Raw genomic sequence first — 23,492 nt, 5'->3', positions numbered from 1 at the left:
TTCAGAAACTAATCAATAAGTTCACCGACGTCGTCAGCGCATCGTGGCGAAACAGAGTGAAGTTCTTTGACTAAGAAAAGCTAGCGAACCTGGCAATGCTTCGCAATTGCTAAATATGTATATCTCTGTCCATCTCCACCTCGTCTCTTTTTGTCCATCCGGTCCTCCTCTCTTCTCTCACTGTCCATCTCTTTCTCTCCCAATCTGTCCACATCGTCCTCCCTCCCCCTCCCCCTCCCCCTCCCCCTCCCCCTCCCCCTCCCCCTCCCCCGTATGTCCGCCAGAAAAAGGAAATTTGTAAAGACGGATGCCACGAATTGATAGATATATACAGGGTGAGTCACCTAACATTACCGCTGGATGTATTTCGTAAACCACATCAAATACTGACGAATCGATTCCACAGACAGAACGTGAGGAGAGGGGCTAGTGTAATTGGTTAATACAAACCATAAAAAAATGCACGGAAGTATGTTTTTTAACACAAAGCTACGTTTTTTTAAAATGGAACCCCGTTAGTTTTGTTAGCACATCTGAACATATAAGCAAATACGTAATCAGTGCCGTTTGTTGCATTGTAAAATGTTAATTACATCCGAAGATATTGTAACCTAAAGTTGACGCTTGAGTACCACTCCTCCGCTGTTCGATCGTGTGTATCGGAGAGCACCGAATTACGTAGGGATCCAAAGGGAACGGTGATGGACCTTAGGTACAGAAGAGACTGGAACATCACATTCTACCACATGCTAACACCTTTTTATTGGTCTTTTTCACTGACGCACATGTACATTACCATGAGGGGTGAGGTACACGTACACACGCGGTTTCCGTTTTCAATTACGGAGTGGAACAGTGTGTGTCCCGACATGTCAGGCCAATAGATGTTCAATGTGGTGGCCATCATTTGCTGCGCACAATTGCAATCTCTGGCGTAATGAATGTCGTACACGCCGCAGTACATCTGGTGTAATGTCGCCGCAGGCTGCCACAATACGTTGTTTCATATCCTCTGGGGTTGTAGGCACATCACGGTACACATTCTCCTTTAACGTACCCCACAGAAAGAAGTCCAGAGGTGTAAGATCAGGAGAACGGGCTGGCCAATTTATGCGTCCTCCACGTCCTATGAAACGCCCGTCGAACATCCTGTCAAGGGTCAGCCTAGTGTTAATTGCGGAATGTGCAGGTGCACCATCATGCTGATACCACATACGTCGACGCGTTTCCAGTGGGACATTTTCGAGCAACGTTGGCAGATCATTCTGTAGAAACGCGATGTATGTTGCAGCTGTTTGGGCCCCTGCAATGAAGTGAGGACCAATGAGGTGGTCGCCAATGATTCCGCACCATACATTTACAGTCCACGGTCGCTGTCGCTCTACCTGTCTGAGCCAGCGAGGATTGTCCACGGACCAGTAATGCATGTTCCGTAGATTCACTGCCCCGTGGTTTGTGAAACCCGCTTCATCGGTAAACAGGTAGAACTGCAACGCATTCTCTGTTAATGCCCATTGACAGAATTGCACTCGATGATTAAAGTCATCACCATGTAATTGTTGATGTAGCGACACATGAAACGGGTGAAGCGGTGACGATGCAGTATGCGCATGATACTACTTTGACTCAGTCCACCGGCTCTCGCAATGTCCCGTGTACTCATGTGTGGGTTCATGGCAACAACAGCTAACACACCAACTGCTCCCGCTTCTCCTGTGACGGGCCTGTTACGGACCCGTTTGCGTGCTACGACCATACCTGTTGCATACAGTTGGCGGTAGATGTTTTGCAATGTGCGGCACGTTGGATGCTCTCTGTCCGGGTACAGTTATGCATACACCCTGCAGGCTTCAGCTGCATTTCGTCGACACTCGCCATAGATGAGTATCATCTCCGCCTTTTCAGAGTTCGAATACACCATGGTCACAGTTCCTACAACACTACACTATCACAGACGTCTGGTAACACGGTGTACTACAGTTGGTCTGCGTACGGAGACGAATGCAGAATAACAATAGCAGCAAGCGCTACATGCGGACACTGCGACAGCTAGACCACACCACAACAGTGCACTACAGCCACACTCGTAAACACGGTCGTCATCGTAAACATGTCCCTGCAGATGCTGCTCGCCGACTGTGGCCCGTGTTGGTTACAACACGCAACTGAACGTCGGAGGTTTGAAGCGTCAACTTTAGGTTACAATATCTCCGGATGTAATTAACATTTTACAATGCAACAAACGGCACTGATTACGTATTTGTTTATATGTTCAGATGTGCTAACAAAACTAACGTGGTTCCATTTAAAAAACGTAGGTTTGTGTTAAAAACATAATTCCGTGCATTTTTGTATGGTTTGTATTAAACAATTACACTAGCCCCTCTCCTCACGTTCGGTCTGTGGAATCGGTTCGTCAGTATTTGATGTGGTTTACGAAATACATCCAGCGGTAACGTTAGGTGATTCACCCTGTATATTATATATATATATATGACTTTTGAACGTTATTAAGGTAAATACATTGTTTGTTCGCTATTAAAATCTTTCATTTGCTAACTATGCCTATCAGTAGTTAGTGCCTTCAGTAGTTTGAATCTTTTATTTAGCTGGCAGTACTGGCGCTCGCTGTATTGCCGTAGTTCGAGTATCGAAGATTTTTGTGAAGTAAGTGATTCATGAAAGGTATAGGTTTTTGTAGCCAGGGCCATTCTCTTGCAGGGATTATTGAAAGTCAGATTGCGTTGGGCTAAAAATATTGAGTGTCAGTTTAGTGATGATCAGAAGAAGTAAAGAGAGACATGTCTGAGTATGTTCTGTTTTACTCAGCTGTGTTTGTATCAAATAACGTAGAAGTTTACCATCACAGTAATTTATAATTTTCCAAATGGACGTTTCAATAGGTTGGGATGATTAACGTGAGGGTTTCAGGAGAGCTCTTTCAGCTGCTGGATCTGTGAGAGCAGTAGCTTCAATGGAGAGAATTTCTCGTAGTTTTAATATGTGAACCGGTAGGCCTACAAAATTTCGGGCGATTCAGAATTTCAGAAATCATAGTACGGTAGTATTCTAATCTTAAGTCGATAAGCCATAAATACAACTTTCCTCTTTGCTCTTAAGACTGACTGCAACACATAAAACGAAGCAGCACACTTTGTGCATTCAGTTTATGTTTAAAATTATATGTAAGCAGGGTCAGCAGCGTATCGTAACAGTTTGAAGTCTGACGGTCATGAACTTTTCGAGATTTTAGCTAACAACGTTTCCCTTCACGTATTTGATACATAATTATTCATTAAATACATTTTTAAAAAAGGACAGGCAATGTCGTATCTGAATGTTTCAGAGCACTGTGTAAAAATTTAAATAAATTACTCAAGAATTTTTTGAGATTTTTACTAACAACATTTCCCTTTTATTGTTTACATATGTGCCATATATATTGAAAATATATAGCATATTTCTGCCCAAACGATTATTAGAGCATCGTGTAAAAATTTGGAGTAAATTCATCAAGAACTTTTCGAGATCTTTTGGTAACAACATTAAACTACTACTTGTCTTTCGTACAGAGTGAAGAAAAATTCGCACACACTGACTTCGCAGCGCGATTCCTCACATACTATCAGTACAAAACTGTCTCTCAAAAAAATCTCCATGTTTCCGGCAGTAAATGGACGTTGAAGACTTGGCATATCGCAATACTGTAATCTTATGTACGGTTACTACCTCTGTCTGTATACTGGAGTATTGCTGTGCAGTTGGTGCTGTGAATGGCGATCTAGGTTAGCATACAGGAGGTCGAGGGTGCGATTCTGGGTCAAGGCGTATTGTTTTTTTATTTGCCAATTTCATTCTGCCACATAATACTGTAGCATATAACGTTTCTTAATCCGACACTTACATAGTACATTTTTGGAAATCATTTGCAAAGGACGTTTCTAGCCCTACTGGTGACGTAACGCCACAACGAAATGTAATGGACCTGAACGTGGCAAGAATAATAATTGGTACTAATCGATGGGTCTATTGGGGGAGGTAGACAGGAAAGAGGTTTGGAATTTAGTACATGCTATGGTGAGAAACAATTCACGTCCACGACGTGGAGAAGGCTTCTTTAAATGATGACCAGTGAAAACGATTGTACTCCCATTTCTATGTTTGTAGTACATAGACGACCCACTGTAATCGCTGTATGACTATGAAGACATCAGATACCGTATCACGCAGATTATATTTAGCTAATAAAAACAAATACGCCTCGCCGCAGAGTCGAATCCTTGACCTCCTGTATGCTAACCCAAAACGCTATCCACTGCAACAACTGCACAGTACTATGACGCTCTGTTGACAGAAATAGTAACTGTACATGTGATTACAGTGTTGCCAGATTGCCAGTCTTTAACGTTCATTTACTGTCGGAAATATGCGCAGGATGAAATGTGACAGACATTTTCGTATTGCTGATATGTGAGGAATCACACAGCGAAGACCGAATGCGTCAATGTTTCTTCCTCCTGTGCAGTACTACACATTTAAGCAGCTTGAATGCGTATCTGGTTACAGAAACAAGCACATGTTGATGACTGTACGTGAGAGACGTTGTAATGGTCAGCACGTCCCATGACAATACATTACAAGAAGTATACTCAAATAATGGCATCGTGCGAAAGCGAAGTGTTGTCACGGATTACGACAAGATTATGGGAGACGTGCATAGGAGCGATTCACAGTTGCAAAGCTACCAAACTGAAAATCTTTCGCGTTTCATAGCATGTTCTGTGTTTCAATGCACGTTCTGTGTAAATAATGCAGCGACGAAAAAAGCAAACTGGAGTTGTTGATAAGTCTCGGGAAACAGCCGACCGCACCCTCTCCATACCAACGATCATCAACTGGAGGCCAATCTCTAAAACCAATTTCGACTCGTCTTGAAGCCAGACATTTTCCAGAACATTTGCGAAGCACAACGAAGAAAAGCTCTCTCGGCGTATTTCTGACTTTTGAAATTCTCAAGTATCCACCTGGGTAACTTGGTAAGTTCTCTATGATATTTCGGCAAACACATTCGTTGCCATCTTCAGGTTGTTCTTCATGACTGCTGTTCTGCTCGGCTCGGTTCTGTGTCCTACATACATTGACCGTTACCTCATCCGTCACTCCGCTCTTGTAACTGTCCATGCAGGCGTTGGTGGGCACTGCGAGCCCCGTAGAGTACAGTGATAGCACCCGGCGGCGATAGCGGGTGCCACCCCTAGAACCTACAGCGGCGGCTGCACAGACAGCTACAGGACCAGAGTACGTTAGTAGCCATCACGAACTACGTGAAGATGGTAACGAGTCTGTCTGCCGAAATATCGAAGAGAACTTAGGACGTGACGCGGTCGGACGCCAGCAAATTCTAGCTAATTGGATGCGTCAGACACACTGGACTGCAGAAGCTACTCGGCTACACGCGACTCTCTCGGTGCCAGCTTTCGGCGGGATTTAGTGCCGCTAATATTACCGGCGGAATCTGGTAGACTGCCAGGACAGTTGTCTGAGTAGTGGCAGTGACCCGGAGAAGCTGGAGCGCGTCGCTGCCGCTGGATGCGTCCTCACCATTTACGGCAGAGCCGAACAATGTCTCTGCCCCCACCGCTCATTCACGTGAACAAACACTGCGCTTATGGAAGGCGCAACATCTACGAGGATTGTTCAGAACTGAAGTTTCCCGATTTTTTTAAGTAAATGTGTTTAGCCGGAAATATAGCGCCTGCGCGGCAGAGCTGTGGCGTAATGATCGTGTGGCGGCCCGACAAGTTTCTAGCGTTCCCAGTAGCGCTGCAACAGGGGCAGAAATTGGCGGCTCTCACTCTTTCTCCCGTCGAATGCGATATTCGGTCTGTGATAAAGTTTCATAATGCATAAAACGTAACACCGAAGTTCGTCAGCTTTGTCACGTGCATGGCCCGAAAGTCATGAGCAAACAAACATAAGGTGAGTCGCTGGTGCAGAGAATTTTCCTAAGGCCGTCTAAGTGTCCATACTGAAGTGGGCCAAGAACGACCACCCGTCATCGATGAAGACTTCATGAAACTTGTTGCAGCATCGCATTATGGATCTCAGCGGATATTGCGAACTATCTACATCCATACTCCGCAAGCCACCTGATGGTGTGTGGCGGATGGTACCTTGAGTACCTCTAACGGTTCTCCCTTCTATTCCACTCTCGTATTGTTTGTGGAAGGAAAGATTGCCGGCATGCCTCTGTGTGGGCTCTAATCTCTCTGATTTTATCCTCATGGTCTCTTCACGAGAGGAGGCATCAATATATTGCATGACTCTTCGGTGAAGGTATGTTCTCGAAACTTCAACAAAGGCCCGTACCGAGCTACTGAGCGTCTCTCTTGCAGAGTCTTCCACTGGAGTTTATCTGTCATCTCCGTAACACTTTCGCGATTACTAAATGATCCTGTAACGAAGCGCGCTGCTCTCCGTTGGATCTTCTCTATCCGTTCTATCAACCTTATCTGGTACGGATCCCACACTGCTGAGCAGTATTCAAGCGGTGGGCGAACAAGTGTACTGTAACCTACTTCCTTTGTTTTCGGACTGCATTTCCTTAGGACTCTTCCAATGAATCTCAGTCTGGCATCTGCTTTACCGACGATTAATTTTATATGGTCATTCCATTTTAAATCACTCTTAATGCCTATTCCCAGATAATGCATGGAATTAACTGCTTCCAGTTGCTGACCTGCTATATTGTAGCTAAATGATAAAGGATCTTTCTTTCTATGTATTCGCAGCACATTACACTTTTTTACGTTGAGATTCAGTTGCCATTACCTACACCATGCGTCAATTCGTTGCAGATCCTCCTGCATTTCAGTACAATTTTCCATTGTTACAACCTCTTGATATATTACAGCATCATCTGCAAAAAGCCTCAGTGAACTTCCGATGTTAATCCACAAGGTCATATATATATATTGTGAATAGCAACGGTCCTACGACACTCCCCTGCGGCGCACCTGAAATCACTCTTACTTCGGAAGACTTCTCTCCATTGCTGCGTTCTGTTATCTAGGAACTCTTCAATCCAATCACACAATTGGTCTGATAGTCCATATGCTCTTACTTTGTTCATTAAACGACTGTGGGGAACTGTATCAAATGCCTTGCGGAAGTCAAGAAATACGGCATCTAACTGGGAAGCCGTTGCATGAAATATCACTGAGCGCCTGCTTTTGAAGTAAGTGTATGCCAGGTGGCTGCCGAAAAACCTGACAACCGAACGCAAACTGAATAGCTTAGAAGCAATTTCGACACTTCTACAGCAGTAACATTATGACGGCGACGAGTTCTTCGACTGGACTGTCAAAGGGATGAAAGGAGGGTTCTTCATGGTAACGAAGCCGTAATCGATGCACTGGCGTCACAGTGTATACTCACGTAGGACCAAATTCATACAGATAGTGTCGGCACGGAAATTGACTTGCACAGCGTTGGGACATGAACATTTTGCTCATTGGCCTCCTGTTCAGGGGTGAAACACTACAGAAATTACATAGGACCTTTGAAAACAAGAGCCGTGGAATTCTCAATGCAGGTATTCTGCTGGTCTATGACAATGCCAGCCCACGTATGGCTCGGCACACACCCCTATTCTGAAGCACTTCGGATGCACAGTCCTGATCTTCCTCCCAGTGATTTCTAACTTTTCTTACACGTTGAAATTCGTATCTTCCAGTCAGCATTTTCATAATGTCTAACAGCGTAAGACTACTGTCACACGCTCGTTTAATTCCCAGGCGGCAGACTTCGATATAGGAACACAAAACTTAATTCCACAATACGCTAGTGGTATTATGTCGAAATATAACAATGCTAATCTGCTGCCAGTAAAGATTTTCACGTAACTATGTTCTTTTTTTTAATAGAAACAGGGTTACCATTTCTGGATGACACTGATACATACATTCCCCGCAATCCCCTTATGAACTGTGGCGGAGGATACTTTCTCTACCGCTATCACTTTCCCATTTCCTGTTCCTCACCCGAATCGTGTGTCCGTAGCTAAGCCTCGAATATCGATAATTGTACCTTGGGAGACCTTCTGAGAGATATACGCAGGATGAAGTTGTATACTGACTGACACTTCTGGGAACGTACACTAGGAACCTTAACAGTAAACCACACCGTGATTCGCATCGGCTTTCTCGCAGAGTCTGCCACCACCTCTGCCATGCATTCGTGCTTAATAAATGAATGTGTGACAAAACCCACTGTTCTTCTGGTATACCAGTCAGCACGAGTGTGGCCTTTCTGCAGATCTCCACTTCGTTCAGGTAAATGCTTGGCTCGCTCTCAATCTCCTCCTCAGCAAATGCGACTGCTAACAGTTAAAATACGATTAGACACAGAACTAAGTTTGCACTATCTACAGACAAATGGAGCACGCGACTTCGATCCCTTGGGCTGAATACCGTTCCTATCATTACAGTCGCCAGTTAGCCCAAGTTAAAATATGAACAAATTTGCTGAATCATGAAAAACAGAGGATCCCATCGGACTTGGGACAGAATAAACTAGAGAGAGTGAGTGAGAGAATAAATTTTTTCAGAATGAGATTTTCACTCTGCAGCGGAGTGTGCGCTGATATGAAACTACCTGGCAGATTAAAACTGTGTGCCGGACCGAGACTCGAACTCGGGACCTTTGCCTTTCACGGGCAAGTGCTCTACCAACTGAGCTACCCAAGCACTACTCACGCCCCATCCTCACAGCTTTACTACTGCCGGTACCTCGTCTCCTACCTTCCAAACTTTACAGAAGCTCTCCTGCGAACCTTGCAGAACTAGCATTCCTGAAAGAAAGGATATTGCGGAGCCTGGGGGATGTTTCCAGAATGAGAAGGTAGGAGACGAGGAACTGGCAGAAGTAAAGCTGTGAGGACGGGGCGTGAGTCGTGCTTGGGTAGCTCAGTTGGTAGAGCACTTGCCCGCGAAAGGCAAAGGTCCCGAGTTCGAGTCTCGGTCCGGCACACAGTTTTAATCTGCCAGGAAGTTTCAATAAATTTTTTATTTTCGAATGCAACTGAACGCTTCTGCTTGAGCTATACTGCCTTTTCAGCAGATATGAACATTAGGTAGGTGGCGAGTACTCACCAAACGGCTGCTGCTGGAAGATGGAGCGGTACCACTGCTTGCCCAGTCTGTCCAGCTCCTCGTGGTCGTGTAGTGGGTATAGCCTCTCCAGGATCCCCCAGTGCAAGCACACCTGGACTGAACGCAAAGCACACGGCCGTCACTCACGTGGAAAGCATCAGGTTGTTGGCTAACAGACAAGGGTAACTGCCACGCCCTTGACAGTAGCTGTGATGTACTGACCTATGGACTGCCCCTCATAGAGGCGGTGCTGCGGGTAGCCGGGCACACAAGAGTCGCCGGGCAGGGCACGGATGTTCTCGAGTTCGTGGCGCACGATGGCCTGCCGGTCGGCCGTGGTGAGCAAGTCGTCGACGTGCATGCCGTCCACCAGGAAGTCCTCCAGCTGGCTCACCAGGAACTCGCGCATCAGGCCCGCCGAGTCGCGCTTCCGCAGCTCCAGCTCCTCCGCCACTTCCAGGAACTTGATCTTGGATGCCGAGATGTGCAGTGTCACGCCCTGGAGGCAAATGTCCAACCCATGACCTCCTGTCAGGTTCACTTGGCAGTACATCCGTCAACCAACTTCATCCACTCTCTAATATAATGTCTGTTCTACACTGCTGCCCATTAAAGTAGCTACAACATGAACCTAAGCAAGCAGCGAAACTTAACTTACTGTGTGTGTACAATATAGTTGTCCAAATTTACGATTTTGACATACACTGGGTGCAAAATGAGCTTCCACATCCAGCAGGAAAATGGTTCTAATGCAGCTGGGCATCGATTCGAACTGATCTTGGATGATAGATACGATTATGTCATTCCATGTTGCTTATACTCAGTGCCAGAGTTCATCAACTGTGGTAGTTGGTGAGTAGTGTCATGCCAGTCTTTCGTAGACCCATGACTAGATGTCAGTGGTCGAGAGCTGGAGAACATGCTGACCAAGCCAACAGTGGAGTATCGAGATATGCGAGAACAGCATGGACAACATGCTGTCCTGCATTACCTTACTGAAGGGTAACGTCACAGAGACTTTGAAGGCAGTGCACAGCTGCTGCCCAAATACTGGCATGTGAACTAGAAATGATTGTGTGATTATGGGTTGCCATTGGGTACACAACACAAAGTGCTTAGCTCATATGACAATGGCAAATGCAATCTGGTAACATACTTTTTCCTCATACTATACAGCCCCCCACCCAACAGTCCCCCCCCAAACAGTCCCCCCCCCCCCCCAAACAGTCCCACCCAGCTATCCAATCCCATCCATCCAGATGCTCAATACATAACCAGGAATTGTCTGAGAATACTATGTGGTGTCATCCTTCCTCCAGTGTTATGCTGTCAGGAGCAGTGGGCCCTTCTACTCTCGTATCAAAGGGAGCAAAAAAGCAGTAATGGTCGCTTCGCTGATAGTCTGGGATGTTTCAGACGTCGTCAGTCTATCTGTGTGGGTACTTTTCTTGTCGCAAAGGAGCCCATTTTGTGATTCAAGGTACGTGACATGACTATATGATTCTGAAAGGCCAAGTCAACAATGTGTATGTCCTCTTGAGTGCCAGTCATGTGCGGTCGTTGAGATCCTACGTGACGCTGAGTATGGTTTTCTTGATCCAATCAATTCTATATTAGCATGGCAGACATGGGATCCTGACTAACGTGAACACCAGTAGAGCGAGAAACGGCGCAACGAATCGACATTTTTTCTTACGGATTATTTCTCAAGATGACGTACTCTGCAACACCCTTACAAGCTTATCATCCGTTTCTGACCACATTGTATGTGTCAAGGCGAAGGTTTGCAGTGGTCCAACTTTTTTTAGTGTGGTTCTACTGTCTGTAGAATTGGTGTGTTATGGCTGAAGCAATGTAAGAGCCGTTCATAAAGAAACATCTAGCGTTGATCAGTTTTCAGAGACTAACGAAACCGAGTTGTTTGACACACATAGAAGAGCCGTTATTTTTTTATGGAAATCTTTGTGTGCAGAAAACTATGAGGAAAGTTCCGCAGCGGCGATGAGTGAACAGCGGATCCTGGCAAGCCCTTAAGAGTCGTCGCCAATAGATAGCGGGTGTCGACATCGGGCAAACCGTCGACGAAACATTCGTAACTTGTTCACGTTAACAATGGAGAGTAACTATTGTCATCATATCGTCTCCATAAAGTGGCGGAAAGTTTATTATCAATGATACCCTGTTTTCTGTCTAATCAGGAGAAGGAATGCAGAGTAGTTTGTTGTACGTGAAGCAGTGCAGTAGTAGGCGGTGAAACGTCGTGTCACAGAAAGGCGGAAGAAATTACTTCCAGCACGAAATAGAAGCATGACGGCTTTCCCGAAGCCAAAGGCTCTCCAACTACATCAGTCCCTCGAAAGGGTTATGGTAATGGCATTGTTCAATGTTCGCTAATGTTTGAGTAACCTGAAGTCATCATCAGTGCCCAACAGTGCAACGAAACCCTTCATGATCTATATAAAGCTACACGGAAAAAAACTAAATTGAAATGTTCTTTTCTGTCGCGTGGAGAGTTCGGAATGATACGTGATGACGGTACCATTTGTGGTGGTGGTGGTGGTTAGTGTTTAACGTCCCGTCGACAACGAGGTCATTAGAGACGGAGCGCAAGCTCGGGTTAGGGAAGGATTGGGAAGGAAATCGGCCGTGCCCTGTCAAAGGAACCATCCCGGCATTTGCCTGAAACGATTTAGGGAAATCACGGAAAACCTAAATCAGGATGGCCGGAGACGGGATTGAACCGTCGTCCTCCCGAATGCGAGTCCATACCATTTGTGAAAGGTACTTATTAATAAAGGAATATATTTTCTGCTGGAGCTCGCGATCATTGTGAACAGATCGTCTATTAAATTTGTTTAGTATGCCGTTTACGCGGCTGTCGCCATCAGATACCAAAGAAATTAGAAACCAAGGTTCACTGTCAGTCATTTGCCTGATCAGCGCGTCAACTAACAATTTAGTTGATACCCTATTAAGTATAGGTTTTGATACCGACGCTGAACCTTGCTTTCGACTTTTCAGTATACGGTTGCAGTAGCCGAACAGCCGTGGTAAAGAAATTTATTAGGCGATCTAGATGGTTTAAGTCACGAAATATCTGAAAGAAACAGTAATTAGTGCTCTAGATAAACCTCTTAAACATCCGTACTTGCGATATTGCTTTCAAATTTTCGCCAACTTCGCTTATCACTGTGTAATTATTTACAACACATACTTCACTAATAAGAACTCTGTGATACAGCTACTGATGGAAAATTCTACATATCAAAGAACAGGAAGAGAGTAAAACGCCGTCTCCAGTTTGTAGCTTACTGGTTTCCTGCATAATTACCTTGAAGCCAGTAAGTTAAAAGTTATGGAAGTGAACCGTCGTATCACAGCTAAGGCTTCGGGGCCTAATGGAAGGAGACGGGAATTTGTGAGGCTGCATTAAAGTGAATGAACTTTCTTTCAGACCCTAGCCCTCTCCATCTTGGAATGAAGTGCGTTCTCAGCTCTACCGTTTGAAAGGTTCATGCTGTTAGGATAAACACAATCACGCCTCTCCCAATGAACTTTCCACATTTCGTCCTCTACGTACTTGGATCTTCGTTCGTCCTAGACCGCGACTATTACATTCATAACAGAAAGAACTGTCGAAGCGCTCTAGGCTACGCCCCCCTCAGGAATCCCTAACACAGTTTCACTGTGGTTGGAAAAACCCACATTCGACTCCCGCCAAAATTCGGACCAGAGAAACTCTGGATATTTCAACATTTCCAACCATCAGCATTGAAGCCAAAACTTTATTCTTCTTTCTCTCTGTCACGTGAAATCCCTCTGGGCCTGCATTCTTTTCTTCTAATTGTAGCTCTATTTTACTTTCATTTACCAAACTAACGTTTTGAGGTCCCCTGGCGATTTGAGGGACCCTGACAATGAATCCAATCCAGTCACTCACAGAAGACTGAAACCAATTATGACCAACTCCAATTAATGCCTTGGCTCGTCTCATTGATGCGAAAAGTCCATCAGTAACTACGGCAGTCTTTCGCATCGCCCTTAATTTACGGTTGCTCTCACAAGGCAATGTGTTACAACCTGTTACCTTGTGTATTACCGATTTTCCACGGTAATCCAGCGCACATAACCAATGCTACTGCTGATGCCTAGACTCTGGGAGCTATATGCAAAATCACTGCCTTCCACCGTTGTGGAGATGGACGAGGAGGGGGGTGGTGTAGCAGTGGAGAAGGAAGAGGAAGAAGTGATGATATTAGTAGTAGTAGGAGGATGAACTAGAATACATGGACAAACAGACAGGGAAGGTGTACAATGTCCCCTTAATGTCTGCGTCTGAAGGTTAGATCCAAGAATATTACGGACTTCATAGTTACACAACTTTGTATGATGGGGACTGAAGAGTGAAGGAACGTGACGGAACGGAAAATCAAAACATTCCACAGAACATTTCAAATGGCGGCATTCACACAGACCGCCAACGGCACAAACCTGAACGGAACGGGACGAGACTTCACCACACTAACACACACAGTCACGACACTGGTGCTAATTTATGTTATGCTTTGTAACAGTAGTACTTCAAGCGGTCAATAAGCTATACTTCCGAATACGATATCGGATGCGCGCCAATAGTATTATTTATAAGGATTTTTAACAGTTTGTACAATGAGGAGCGTTTGTAGTGCCGTAACTCGACAGTAATCAAAAGGTGACATTACATTTGTCTTGCTTTAATTACCTGAGGACCCTGGGAGGTATGAAACGGTACATTACAGAACAGTTCATTTATGGTTCCCTTGTAACCTACAGATATTTAATGAAGAATGTCGCTTTCTCTTTAGAATTAAAAAATTGGCTAGGAATCAAGTAAACACATGACCTTTTGCAGAAAGTAGTATGTACCTACTCAGCAAAGTGGAGTGCTGTTTACTATACTTCCAAACAAATCAGTAAATGTGCAATGTAGGAAACTTGTATGGAATGCAGAACCTGCATTATTAAACGTACCAAAGAAGCTACCACAAATGTAGCTGAAGGGAAAACTACACAGACGTGATCATAAAACGTCAAAAGGAAGCAAACTGATCCCCACATAGAACAACAAGATCCAGTGTCCTTGATACGCCAGTGCCGAAAATGGCAATAATCCTCAACACATTCGATTTTGAAATACAAGTAGTTACAAATAAAAAATATGTTCGTGTATTGGAAAGTCGAGTGAAATGTAAGGAAGTGCGAATCATTAGGCTCCACACAAAACTGTTGCATATCAAAGGAAGTGCCTACCATAATAGGAACAGAAAACAGAAGAACATGCTTTTCAAGGATGAAACATGTATTTATATTCTGTTGATTTTAAAACATATTCGAAAGTATTTCTTCAGGAATAAGTTGCAGCTTATGGTAATGAGTCAGGAAGATTCGGCTGTTTTTAGATGTATTTCACGATCACTCGCGTCTCTCAATAATTTACAAACGCTTGGGGCGCAAAAATATGGTAAATATTTCCGTAATTAAGTAGAGAAACAATTGAAAACAGGCGCTGATGTCGTTCCATCTGTCAAATGGTAACAATTTTCACAGCAGTGTGTGTCGCGCCTGTTGATATGAGTTGGTGACGTTGAAGGAAGTGGGGAACTATGTCGTCGTCTCGTACCACTGAAAGTTGGCGTTTTTCGCTGTGTTCACTCTTGGTCTAATAGTGGATTTCGTGCTTTTGGGTCTTCTAAGCCATTATTTTGTTTTGCTTTGTTTTCGTGGAACATCTCTAATACTCCATGGCGCCTTGGATTTTATTTTACACAGAGTGCACTTCCACAAAAAAGTCCAGATAACAAAGCGAAATATGACTTATTTACAACTGAACAGTGCTGACACCTACGCTGTGTATAAGCAAGAACATAAGTAACCTTTCATTAAGTGAAAAGTAACCTCTGTGAAAGGAAAAAAAATACAGTTGTTTATAACATTTGCTACGCAGGGAAAGAAACAACGGATAAGATAAACAGGCGCTTTGTATTCCCCTATAAATATCGATTTCCGTGTTTGTATGTCTATAATTACTTTCGTTAGCAAATAAACGTCGACCGTTTTAAATGTTGTTTCAGTTCTTAGCAACTCATCATACACAACTGATCAAGAACATCCGTTACGAAATTTGGACTGACTATTAACAAACGTTAACGTTGTTGTTCCTTAATTCTGGCTCTATACTCCAACTTTTTGTATCACGAACGGTGTCTCATAACCTCACAGTCACCGTTCGGTACTGGGCTAAGCCAACTGACGTCGTGTCGTCTTTCCGTCGGGCGTGAAGCCTGTAGCATTTGACGGTGACGTATCAAATAAGCAGTTTAAGTTGTCTGAATTAATTAGTGGATGGAGCTTTTATAAAATCATGTTTAGTAACTTTCATCTAGTTCAGCGCACGATAGGTAATGTTAACAAAGCTCCCATCTAACGAAAAGACTTGGGAGCAATCCAAGCTTAGTCACGTGCCAGTGTTTATTTGCAGAAGCTCTTAGGCTCTAGCACAAAACAGCATTAATGCTCATTCTCTTTCAATCTGCACCCTGTCGTGTGGCACCTAAAGAACACTTGCGTCAGACTGAGAAACTCAGCTCTCGCGCTTATCTTGCTGTAAATACGGTATGTCATCGCAATCCTTGTTAATGTTCTTGTGTACTGCGTCTACTCTGCAACACAATAGTGGACTCAGGAGAGGAGTAACTGGTGACAGAGCGCAGTCAGAGTGTAACAGCGAAACGAGATACATTTGGATCGAATGCGTTTGCTGAGTTTGAGTTTTCACTGTCCGGTCTGTGTAAGATATTAGGATGTTTTCCACAATCACTTAAGTAACTACCGATCTAGTTAGCAGATTCCGTTCACTTGAACAACATAAGACAAGAACATACAGAGAAGAAACATGATTCACGACCGTAATTTCTCCCCTCCACACAAGTTCACGAAGGGAGGCTATAGTTCATCTTTGATCGACGGCGAGCACCGAAGTCACAAGGAAAAAGTGCCATCTCACATGTACAAGAAGATATGGGGCTTTCTTGAGACAAGAATCTCTGATTTAGTCTGTGCAATTTAGGTAAAGATAGTCAAATGCCACGTAACTGGAAGACAATCTCCTGGTGATAGGAAAATCATCCATATACCTATTCCATTTATACATTATGTATAATCGCATACAAATCATTATTATAATTATATTATTATATTATTATTATTATTATTATTATTATTATTATTATTATTATTATTATTATTATTATTACCAATAATGATATAAAGGCGCATAATTTACAGGTATCAGAAGCAAACAGAACGAACACATGAAAGGGAAGTAAGAAACGCACACAGAGTTCCACGTCCGTAACAAAAGGAATTTTAAAGCTGCAATTTTCCGTTTAGTATCAATAAAACAATGACAAAAAACTGAAGAATTTAAGGAACTATTGCCAGATAATGTTACTTAGGTAGTAATTCTATTTCACTATCAAGAAAAAATTGCGAAGGAAGATTGAAAAGTACAAGCAGCTCATAATTAATGATTCTCTATTTTTTTGTGTTGTACTTTCACATAGGTTACTAATTATAATATCTTAATTTCATTGTCACCAACCTGGAAGACTCAGGTTATGGAATCCACACGTATGGTTTCACGAAACGTGTTCCAGGTTGTTGCAGTTTCCGTGTATGACAGACACACAAATACGAGTGTCACTCCAAAAGAAATGCACACTATTTTTTTAAATTCATCTTTTATTCTACATGTTTGAAAGTTTTACAGCATGTAGATATATGCTTTAGGAAAAATATCTTCATTTCTCCTCATAATTTCCATCCCTCTCAACTGCCTTACGCCATCTTGGAACCAGCGCCTGTATGCCCGCACGGTAAAACCTGTTGGAGCCACTGTTTGTCAGCGTGCACAAGAGAGTGATCATCTTCATACCTTGTTCCACGAAGAGTGTCTTTCAGTTTCACAAAGAGATGATAATCACATGGAGCCACGTCAGGACTGTAACGCGGGTGTTTCAGTGTTGTCCATCCGAGTTTTGTGATCGCTTACATGGTTTTTTGACTGACATGTGGCTGTGCATTGTCGTGCAACAGCAAAACATCCTGCTTTTGCCGATGTGGTGGAACACGACTCAGTCAAGCTTGAAGTGTCTTCAGTGTCGTCACATATGCATCAGAATTTATGGTGGTTCCACTTGGTACGATGTCCACAACCAAGAGTCATTCGGAATCGAAAAACACCGTAGCCATAACTTTTGCAGCACAAGGTGTGGTTTTGAATTTTTTTTTTTTTTCCTTGGGTGAATCTGCATGATGACATTCCATTGATTGCCTCTTCGTCTCTGGTGAAAAATGGAGCCATGTTCCATCAGCTGTTATTATTGTTCCAAGAAATTTATCTCCACCATTCTCGTACTGTTCCAAAAATTTCTTTGTGAGCCACTGTTAGCATCCTGGGAACCCACCTGGCACAAACCTTTTTTAACGCCAACACTTTCAGTATTCTGCAAACACTTCCTTCCCCTATCCCAACGTAGCGTGACAATTCGTTCACTGTGATGCGTTTGTCAGCAGTCACCAATTCGTTAACTCTCTGCACATTTTCTGGAGTGTGTGTGTGTGGTACGAGGCCTGCCGCTGCGAGGACAATCCTCAATATTGCCGTGCCCTCTTTCATCACGTAACCTGCTTGCCCACTGACTAACTGCACTGCGATCGACAGCAGCATTTCCATACACGTTTTTCAACCTCTTGTGGATGTTTCCCACTGTCTCGTTTTCACAGCACAGGAATTCTGTCACTGCACGTTGCTTCTGACGAACGTCAAGTGTAGCAGCCATCTGGAAGACATGCTGTGACGGCGCCACTCACGGGAGCAGGTTGAACTAAGTTGGAAAACAAGTGGGAAGGATGCACCTACACACTGTAAAACTTTCACACATCCAGAATGAAAACTGTATTTTTACAAAAATAGTGTGCATTTCTTTTGGAGTGACCCTCGTATGTCCCAAATTATTGTCAATGATGTGCGTACTACTGGAAAACATGGACACACACGAGAGGCAATTCACGTCCAAGTGTTTTTCGTAATTCACTTTGGTTGTTGTGACCGTAAGTTCAACGAAGGACTGTGGCACTGGCTTGGCGTGATAAGGGAGCCACAGTGTTGACACTCGCAACACCCGCCCCCCGAAGCACGGACTGTTTGTTGAAAGTCCCATTGTCAGGGAGAGAGAGAGGCAGTAATTTATGCACGCGGTGCCAAGAACAATAAACAGCGTAAATCAGCTCTCTGACAGGCGCGCACGCCAGCTGAGACTCGCTGATGCGCTGTCTGAGTAACACACTCCGCTAGAGACCTGCCGAGATGGGTCCCCCGCGCTCTTGACCTTCGTTTAAGCCGGGTTTACACAAGCAACGAGTGTCGCCACAGCCAGTAGCATACTTCAGTTGCATGTGTGAAATCCCAGTTTTTAGTGTGAGTACTTAAGAGACGCAACTATTCTTAAGCAACAAAAGTTTAGCTTCTGTCGGATTTATCGTGGACTAATTGCTGTTGTGCTCCATTAGACTTCAGTGTGCTTTCATTTTATTACTGAAAAAATTGTAAACAGCGGTCAACAGGGGTACAGTTTCGTAGCTTCTGGAACTGAAGAACAACAACTGATGTCTGGTTTTCAGCATCAACGCGCACAAACTTAATATACGTAAACAAAACTGTTAGGTGCATAAACCTCGTGATTTGAAAGACCATTCTATTATATCTATCTATCTATCTATCGCTTGCGCCTTTGTCCCGCATTGTGCGCGGGATTGACGTGGTGAAATGGGATTTGGCATGTCAATTTGAAGGGGTGGCCGGATGCCCTTCCTACCGCCACCCCGTACCCCCCAGGATGGAATCAGAGTACCCCGTCTGTCTGCGTCTAGTGGAAATCATGGAGAAGTGTGGATGTGTTTCAAATGTCTGTGAATCGTGAAACTGAGGTGGGACGTGGGGACCAGCCCGGTATTCACCAACAGGGATGTGGAAAACCGCCTAAAAACGGCATTCAGGCTGGCCGGCACATCGGCCCTCGTCGTTAATCCGGCGGGCGGATTCGATCCGGGGCCGGCGCGCCTACCAGAGTCAAGGAAGCAGCGCATTAGCACTCTCGGCTAATCTGGCAGGTGTGATTTGAAAGACCATGCATTGTGTAAATTGTGGATTGTATGCAGAAAATAGGTCCCAAGTGTGATGCTTATCTCGACGAACACAATAAGATCCTAAAATCTTCGAAGAATGGCTTGATGATATTTATATACCAGTTATTGGTTAGTTTGCCACTGCAGATGGCATTTTCGTCTTCGAGTATTATTTCTTTCATAAATATGTTCGCGGCCCCTGATTTACCCTTGTGCTAAATTTTTCCGGATCCAACATTTGGTATTGTATTTAATCTTGTCACAGTGCTATTGCCATAACCTGCGCTATCAAATTCACACCCGCCCATTTGATTTCAACTGACGCCATATTGATAGGTGTGAAACAATGTAGAATCTGTGGCTTCGTGAGTAAATTGTAGTTCCCGATGCCATTTCTGAAATCCACAAGCTGTGGCGCCTCAGTAGTTGCGTGTGTGAACCAGACTTTACACATACAAATGCTCAGCGGTATGGCGCCAATGTAAAACATTTTGTAAGGACTTTTGTTCGTGAAGCGACAGTGGTCGCTGCGGATCAGGTGAGTGACATCTCACACAACTGTTGAAACAACACAGCTACAGAATCGTACATATTAAGTAAATTATAGGTTCCACGATTGACACAGTAAAAATTTTAGTGGGGTATGATTCACCAACAGAGAAGCGTGTTTTCTTCACTCACCTCGCTTTTGGATAGCAACGAGAAAACTATTCAGTTTTACTATTCTGCTTTTCTTCTTAATGTTAAAATTTCAGTGATCAATATAAGTAAAATTTTAAATGTTCGTTTGTTCAAAATCTTGTATCTTCGAATTTTCTTCACCGATTGCTTTGAAATTTTTGCACCACGAAGCATTAGAATACGCGCTTGTTTTTATATACCACTTTTTTTAAGAAAAATGTGGATAATATATAAATAAAGTAATATATAAAGGGGAAAAGGTATAACCAAAAATCTTTCAAAGTTTATGACAGAGTAAATTCAAATTTTTTACACAATACTCTAAAGAACATTCGTACGGACATAAGATAATAGAAGGTGAGTCACGTAAGACTTAACACCCCTTTTGTTTCGTAAACTGTTACACATATCGAAACGCACTTTTCAGTAGACGTTAGTGTCGAGGGCAAGTATGTTTTTGTTAACGTTTTTAGCGCTGTAGTCAACTGAGATATTGAAATAAGTTTTTTTAATTGAACCGTATGCTTTTTGTAACTGCATTCGATAGATCTTGAGAAGACAATTACAGTGATATACCGTTTGTCAACGCTGACGTTAAAACCTGTCTTTAAAAAATTCTGGAAATGTCCTAGAGTGGTTGGGAACGGCATTTTGTGGGTCGAACACTGGCCTATCTTAAAGGGCTTAGTAAAACTATTTTGCATTTGTTTATCTTCCCAGATTTACGTGAGCTCTAACAGAGAAATCAACTGTTCATTCTTAAAAAATAAAGAGACCTTCTGTTCTGCAAAAAGCAATTACTGTATCAGATATCTAAATGTCCGAAGGAAGATTTGACCTGTATTTTCCTGTATGTCGCTATGTGCTTCTGAGAGACAAAATACGTGATGTCTGACAACTCTCTCTACCTACACTGCTCAAAATCGTAACACATCGGATACATTCGTTGAACTAAACATTTTAATAAAAATACTTCGGTGACCACCTGTGCATCGCGAAACAAATATTCTTGTTAACGGAATGTCGTTTCATGCTGAACGTAAGCACGTAATGGCAGTGTTACCAGCTACGTGTAACACATACTGTCGACTTATTTGACTCCGCAGTGAAATTTCGTACACACGTAAATGAAATAAAAAAAATTACTAACAATGATGTAGTAACAATCCAAATCACATAATATGAATCTTGTCTTCCAAAAAATTAACTTTACCCTATATTTAAGCATATGTTCGAACTGTTGACCATGGACTTCAAGACGCGTTTGCAATCACTGTTCGTAGGAAGATGACCAGATGTAATTACGGTGGATGGTATAGTAGAGCATACACTGGCCATTCGACGACACACATCGTCCGGCATAGTTTCAGCTTCGTCATAGACTGCATCTTTGAGTAATCCCCGAAGAAAGAAAGAAATGGAGAGTCAAATAGGAGGGCCTCCGAGGCCATTTGACAACAAATTTCGTCCTATTCAACGTTCAGATAAGTTTTCATTTAGTATTTGCGTTGCAACACGGGACGAGGCAGCTGTCCAACAGTCGTGTTGCAGGTAAATTCACTGTCGAATGTCCAGTGGCAGCACCTCTAGAGGAAACAGCAGAATTTTCGTCAGGAAGTGTCCGTATGAATGTCCATTTAGAACGCCTAAGATGAAGTAAGGTCTCATAGGTAATTTCCTATGTCCCCACACCATACGTGTACGCTCCACAGCCGTTGAAGTTGCACCTACCAGGCGTAAAAGTAAGAAACCGTAATTTCCCTGTAAATGGTGCTAGTAGTCCGTGTGAGGTCCGTTGAGATCGCGTCTGCAGTGTTATCTGCTTTTTGTAACGGCTGATCACGAATGTCAACACACAGTAACCCAAGTTCCATACATCGATATCTGTTTGAAACCAGTAAACATGTCGAGTTTTGTGCCTACGAACTACGATTTGCGGACAGCATTGGTTTTCTGTTAGTTGAAGGAAACTGCTGCAGAACCGCATCGAATGCTTGTCGAAACTTTCGGCAAATATGCTCTACGGAAAACACAATGTTTCGAGTGGTTAAAATATTCGAAGGTGGTGATTTTGGCATGAGAAACGACGAGTGCGGGAAACCACCGAAAAACTTCGAAGACAACGAACTGCAGACCTTACTGGATGAAGATGATACTCAAACTCAACGGGAACTCGCGGAACCATTGAATGTGGCGCAGAAAGCCGTTTCTCTTCTGCTGAAAGCTATGGGAAAGGTGCAGAAAGTGGGAAAATGGGTTCCGCATGAACTGAATGAAAGACAGCAAGCAAATCTAAACGCTCACCAGATACGAAAGAAAGTCGTTTCTCCATCGAATAGTGACAGGTGATAAAAAATGGATATATTTTGAGAGTCCTAAGCGTTGTAAATCATGGTTGAATCCAAGCAAACCACACATACCCACTAAAAGACCAAATAGCATTGGAAAAAAGACAATGCACTTTGTTTTGTGGGATCTATTTACATAAAGCATTACGTGAAAAATGACCGGAATATGTGAAAAGCCAACGCAGAGTCATATTGCTGCATGATAACGCCTTATCACACAGCAAAACGGGTCAGGGAAACGATCGAGACGTTAAGTTGGGAAATACTGGGGCATGCGGCTTGTTCTCCAGACTTTGCTCCGTCTGATTATCATCTGTTTCCATCACTGGGACGCGCTCTCGCTGAACAACGCTTCAGTTCGTATGAAAATGTACTAAAATGGCTTGCTGACTGATTTGCTTCAAAAGAAGAACTGCTTTTCTTGCTTGGCATTCACAGCCTGCCGGAGAGGTGGGCGAAATGTATAAATTGCAATGGAGATTATTTTGAATAAAATATTGTTTATGAGTTTCGAACAACAGACGTGTAATTATTGCAACCAAATTCCGGCTCCATACTTCTACACCTGGTAACGAAGCCAGTGTGGATTTTTTGCTGCCCAGTAGTGTCTGTCATGCAAATTTACATTAGCGTGGTTAGTAAACGTTGCTTCATCGGTAAAGATAACATCCTGGAAAGACGCAGGGTCTTCTCTCAGTTGCTGAAGGGCAAACCGAAAAAAATTCTGTACGGCGTTCGAAATTGCGGTCGTCGAGTGCCTGACGTAGTGACAAATGATAGGGATGGAAATTCTGTCGATGCAAGGTATGAGTTACGGTCGTCTGGCTCATTCCACAAGCCTTGGCAGTATGTCTCGTACCACTGTGCGGATTCCTTGTCGTCTTAGAAGAGCTGCTTCGTGTTCTCTGGTAGTTCAGTCTTCTCTCTTGTCCTCTTTTTGACGTTCAAGCAACCTACCCGCCCTAGTGTCTTACTAATTCATGCAGTTGCCTGGCGCGTCTTGACGATCCGGACGGATAGCCCTGTACAGCTGTACTGTTGATACGGCATTTCTTTTACATTCAGCACATAAAAGTGGCATATCCAA

At 43.5% G+C, this 23,492-nt stretch overlaps 1 protein-coding gene and 1 non-coding gene across 4 annotated transcripts in view; both read right to left on the bottom strand.

Annotated features, from left to right (window-relative positions):
• Positions 1 to 23,492, bottom strand: part of LOC124777475 (anoctamin-10) — a 306,085-nt gene that overhangs the window by 131,601 nt on the left and 150,992 nt on the right. For all 3 annotated transcript variants that reach the window (XM_047252902.1, XM_047252903.1, XM_047252904.1), the window contains 2 exons: positions 9,375 to 9,651; positions 9,153 to 9,269 (listed from right to left, as the gene is read on the bottom strand). In XM_047252902.1, coding sequence (XP_047108858.1) covers positions 9,153 to 9,269; positions 9,375 to 9,651 — 394 coding nt within the window. The remainder of the gene's footprint in view (positions 1 to 9,152; positions 9,270 to 9,374; positions 9,652 to 23,492) is intronic.
• Positions 8,674 to 8,748, bottom strand: Trnas-uga. The gene has a single exon. It is a non-coding gene; the product is annotated as a tRNA-Ser (tRNA).

This window comes from Schistocerca piceifrons, chromosome 2 (assembly GCF_021461385.2).
Source record: "Schistocerca piceifrons isolate TAMUIC-IGC-003096 chromosome 2, iqSchPice1.1, whole genome shotgun sequence".
Taxonomy (NCBI): Eukaryota; Metazoa; Arthropoda; class Insecta; order Orthoptera; family Acrididae; genus Schistocerca; species Schistocerca piceifrons.
This window is presented reverse-complemented; position numbering and strand designations above follow the sequence as displayed.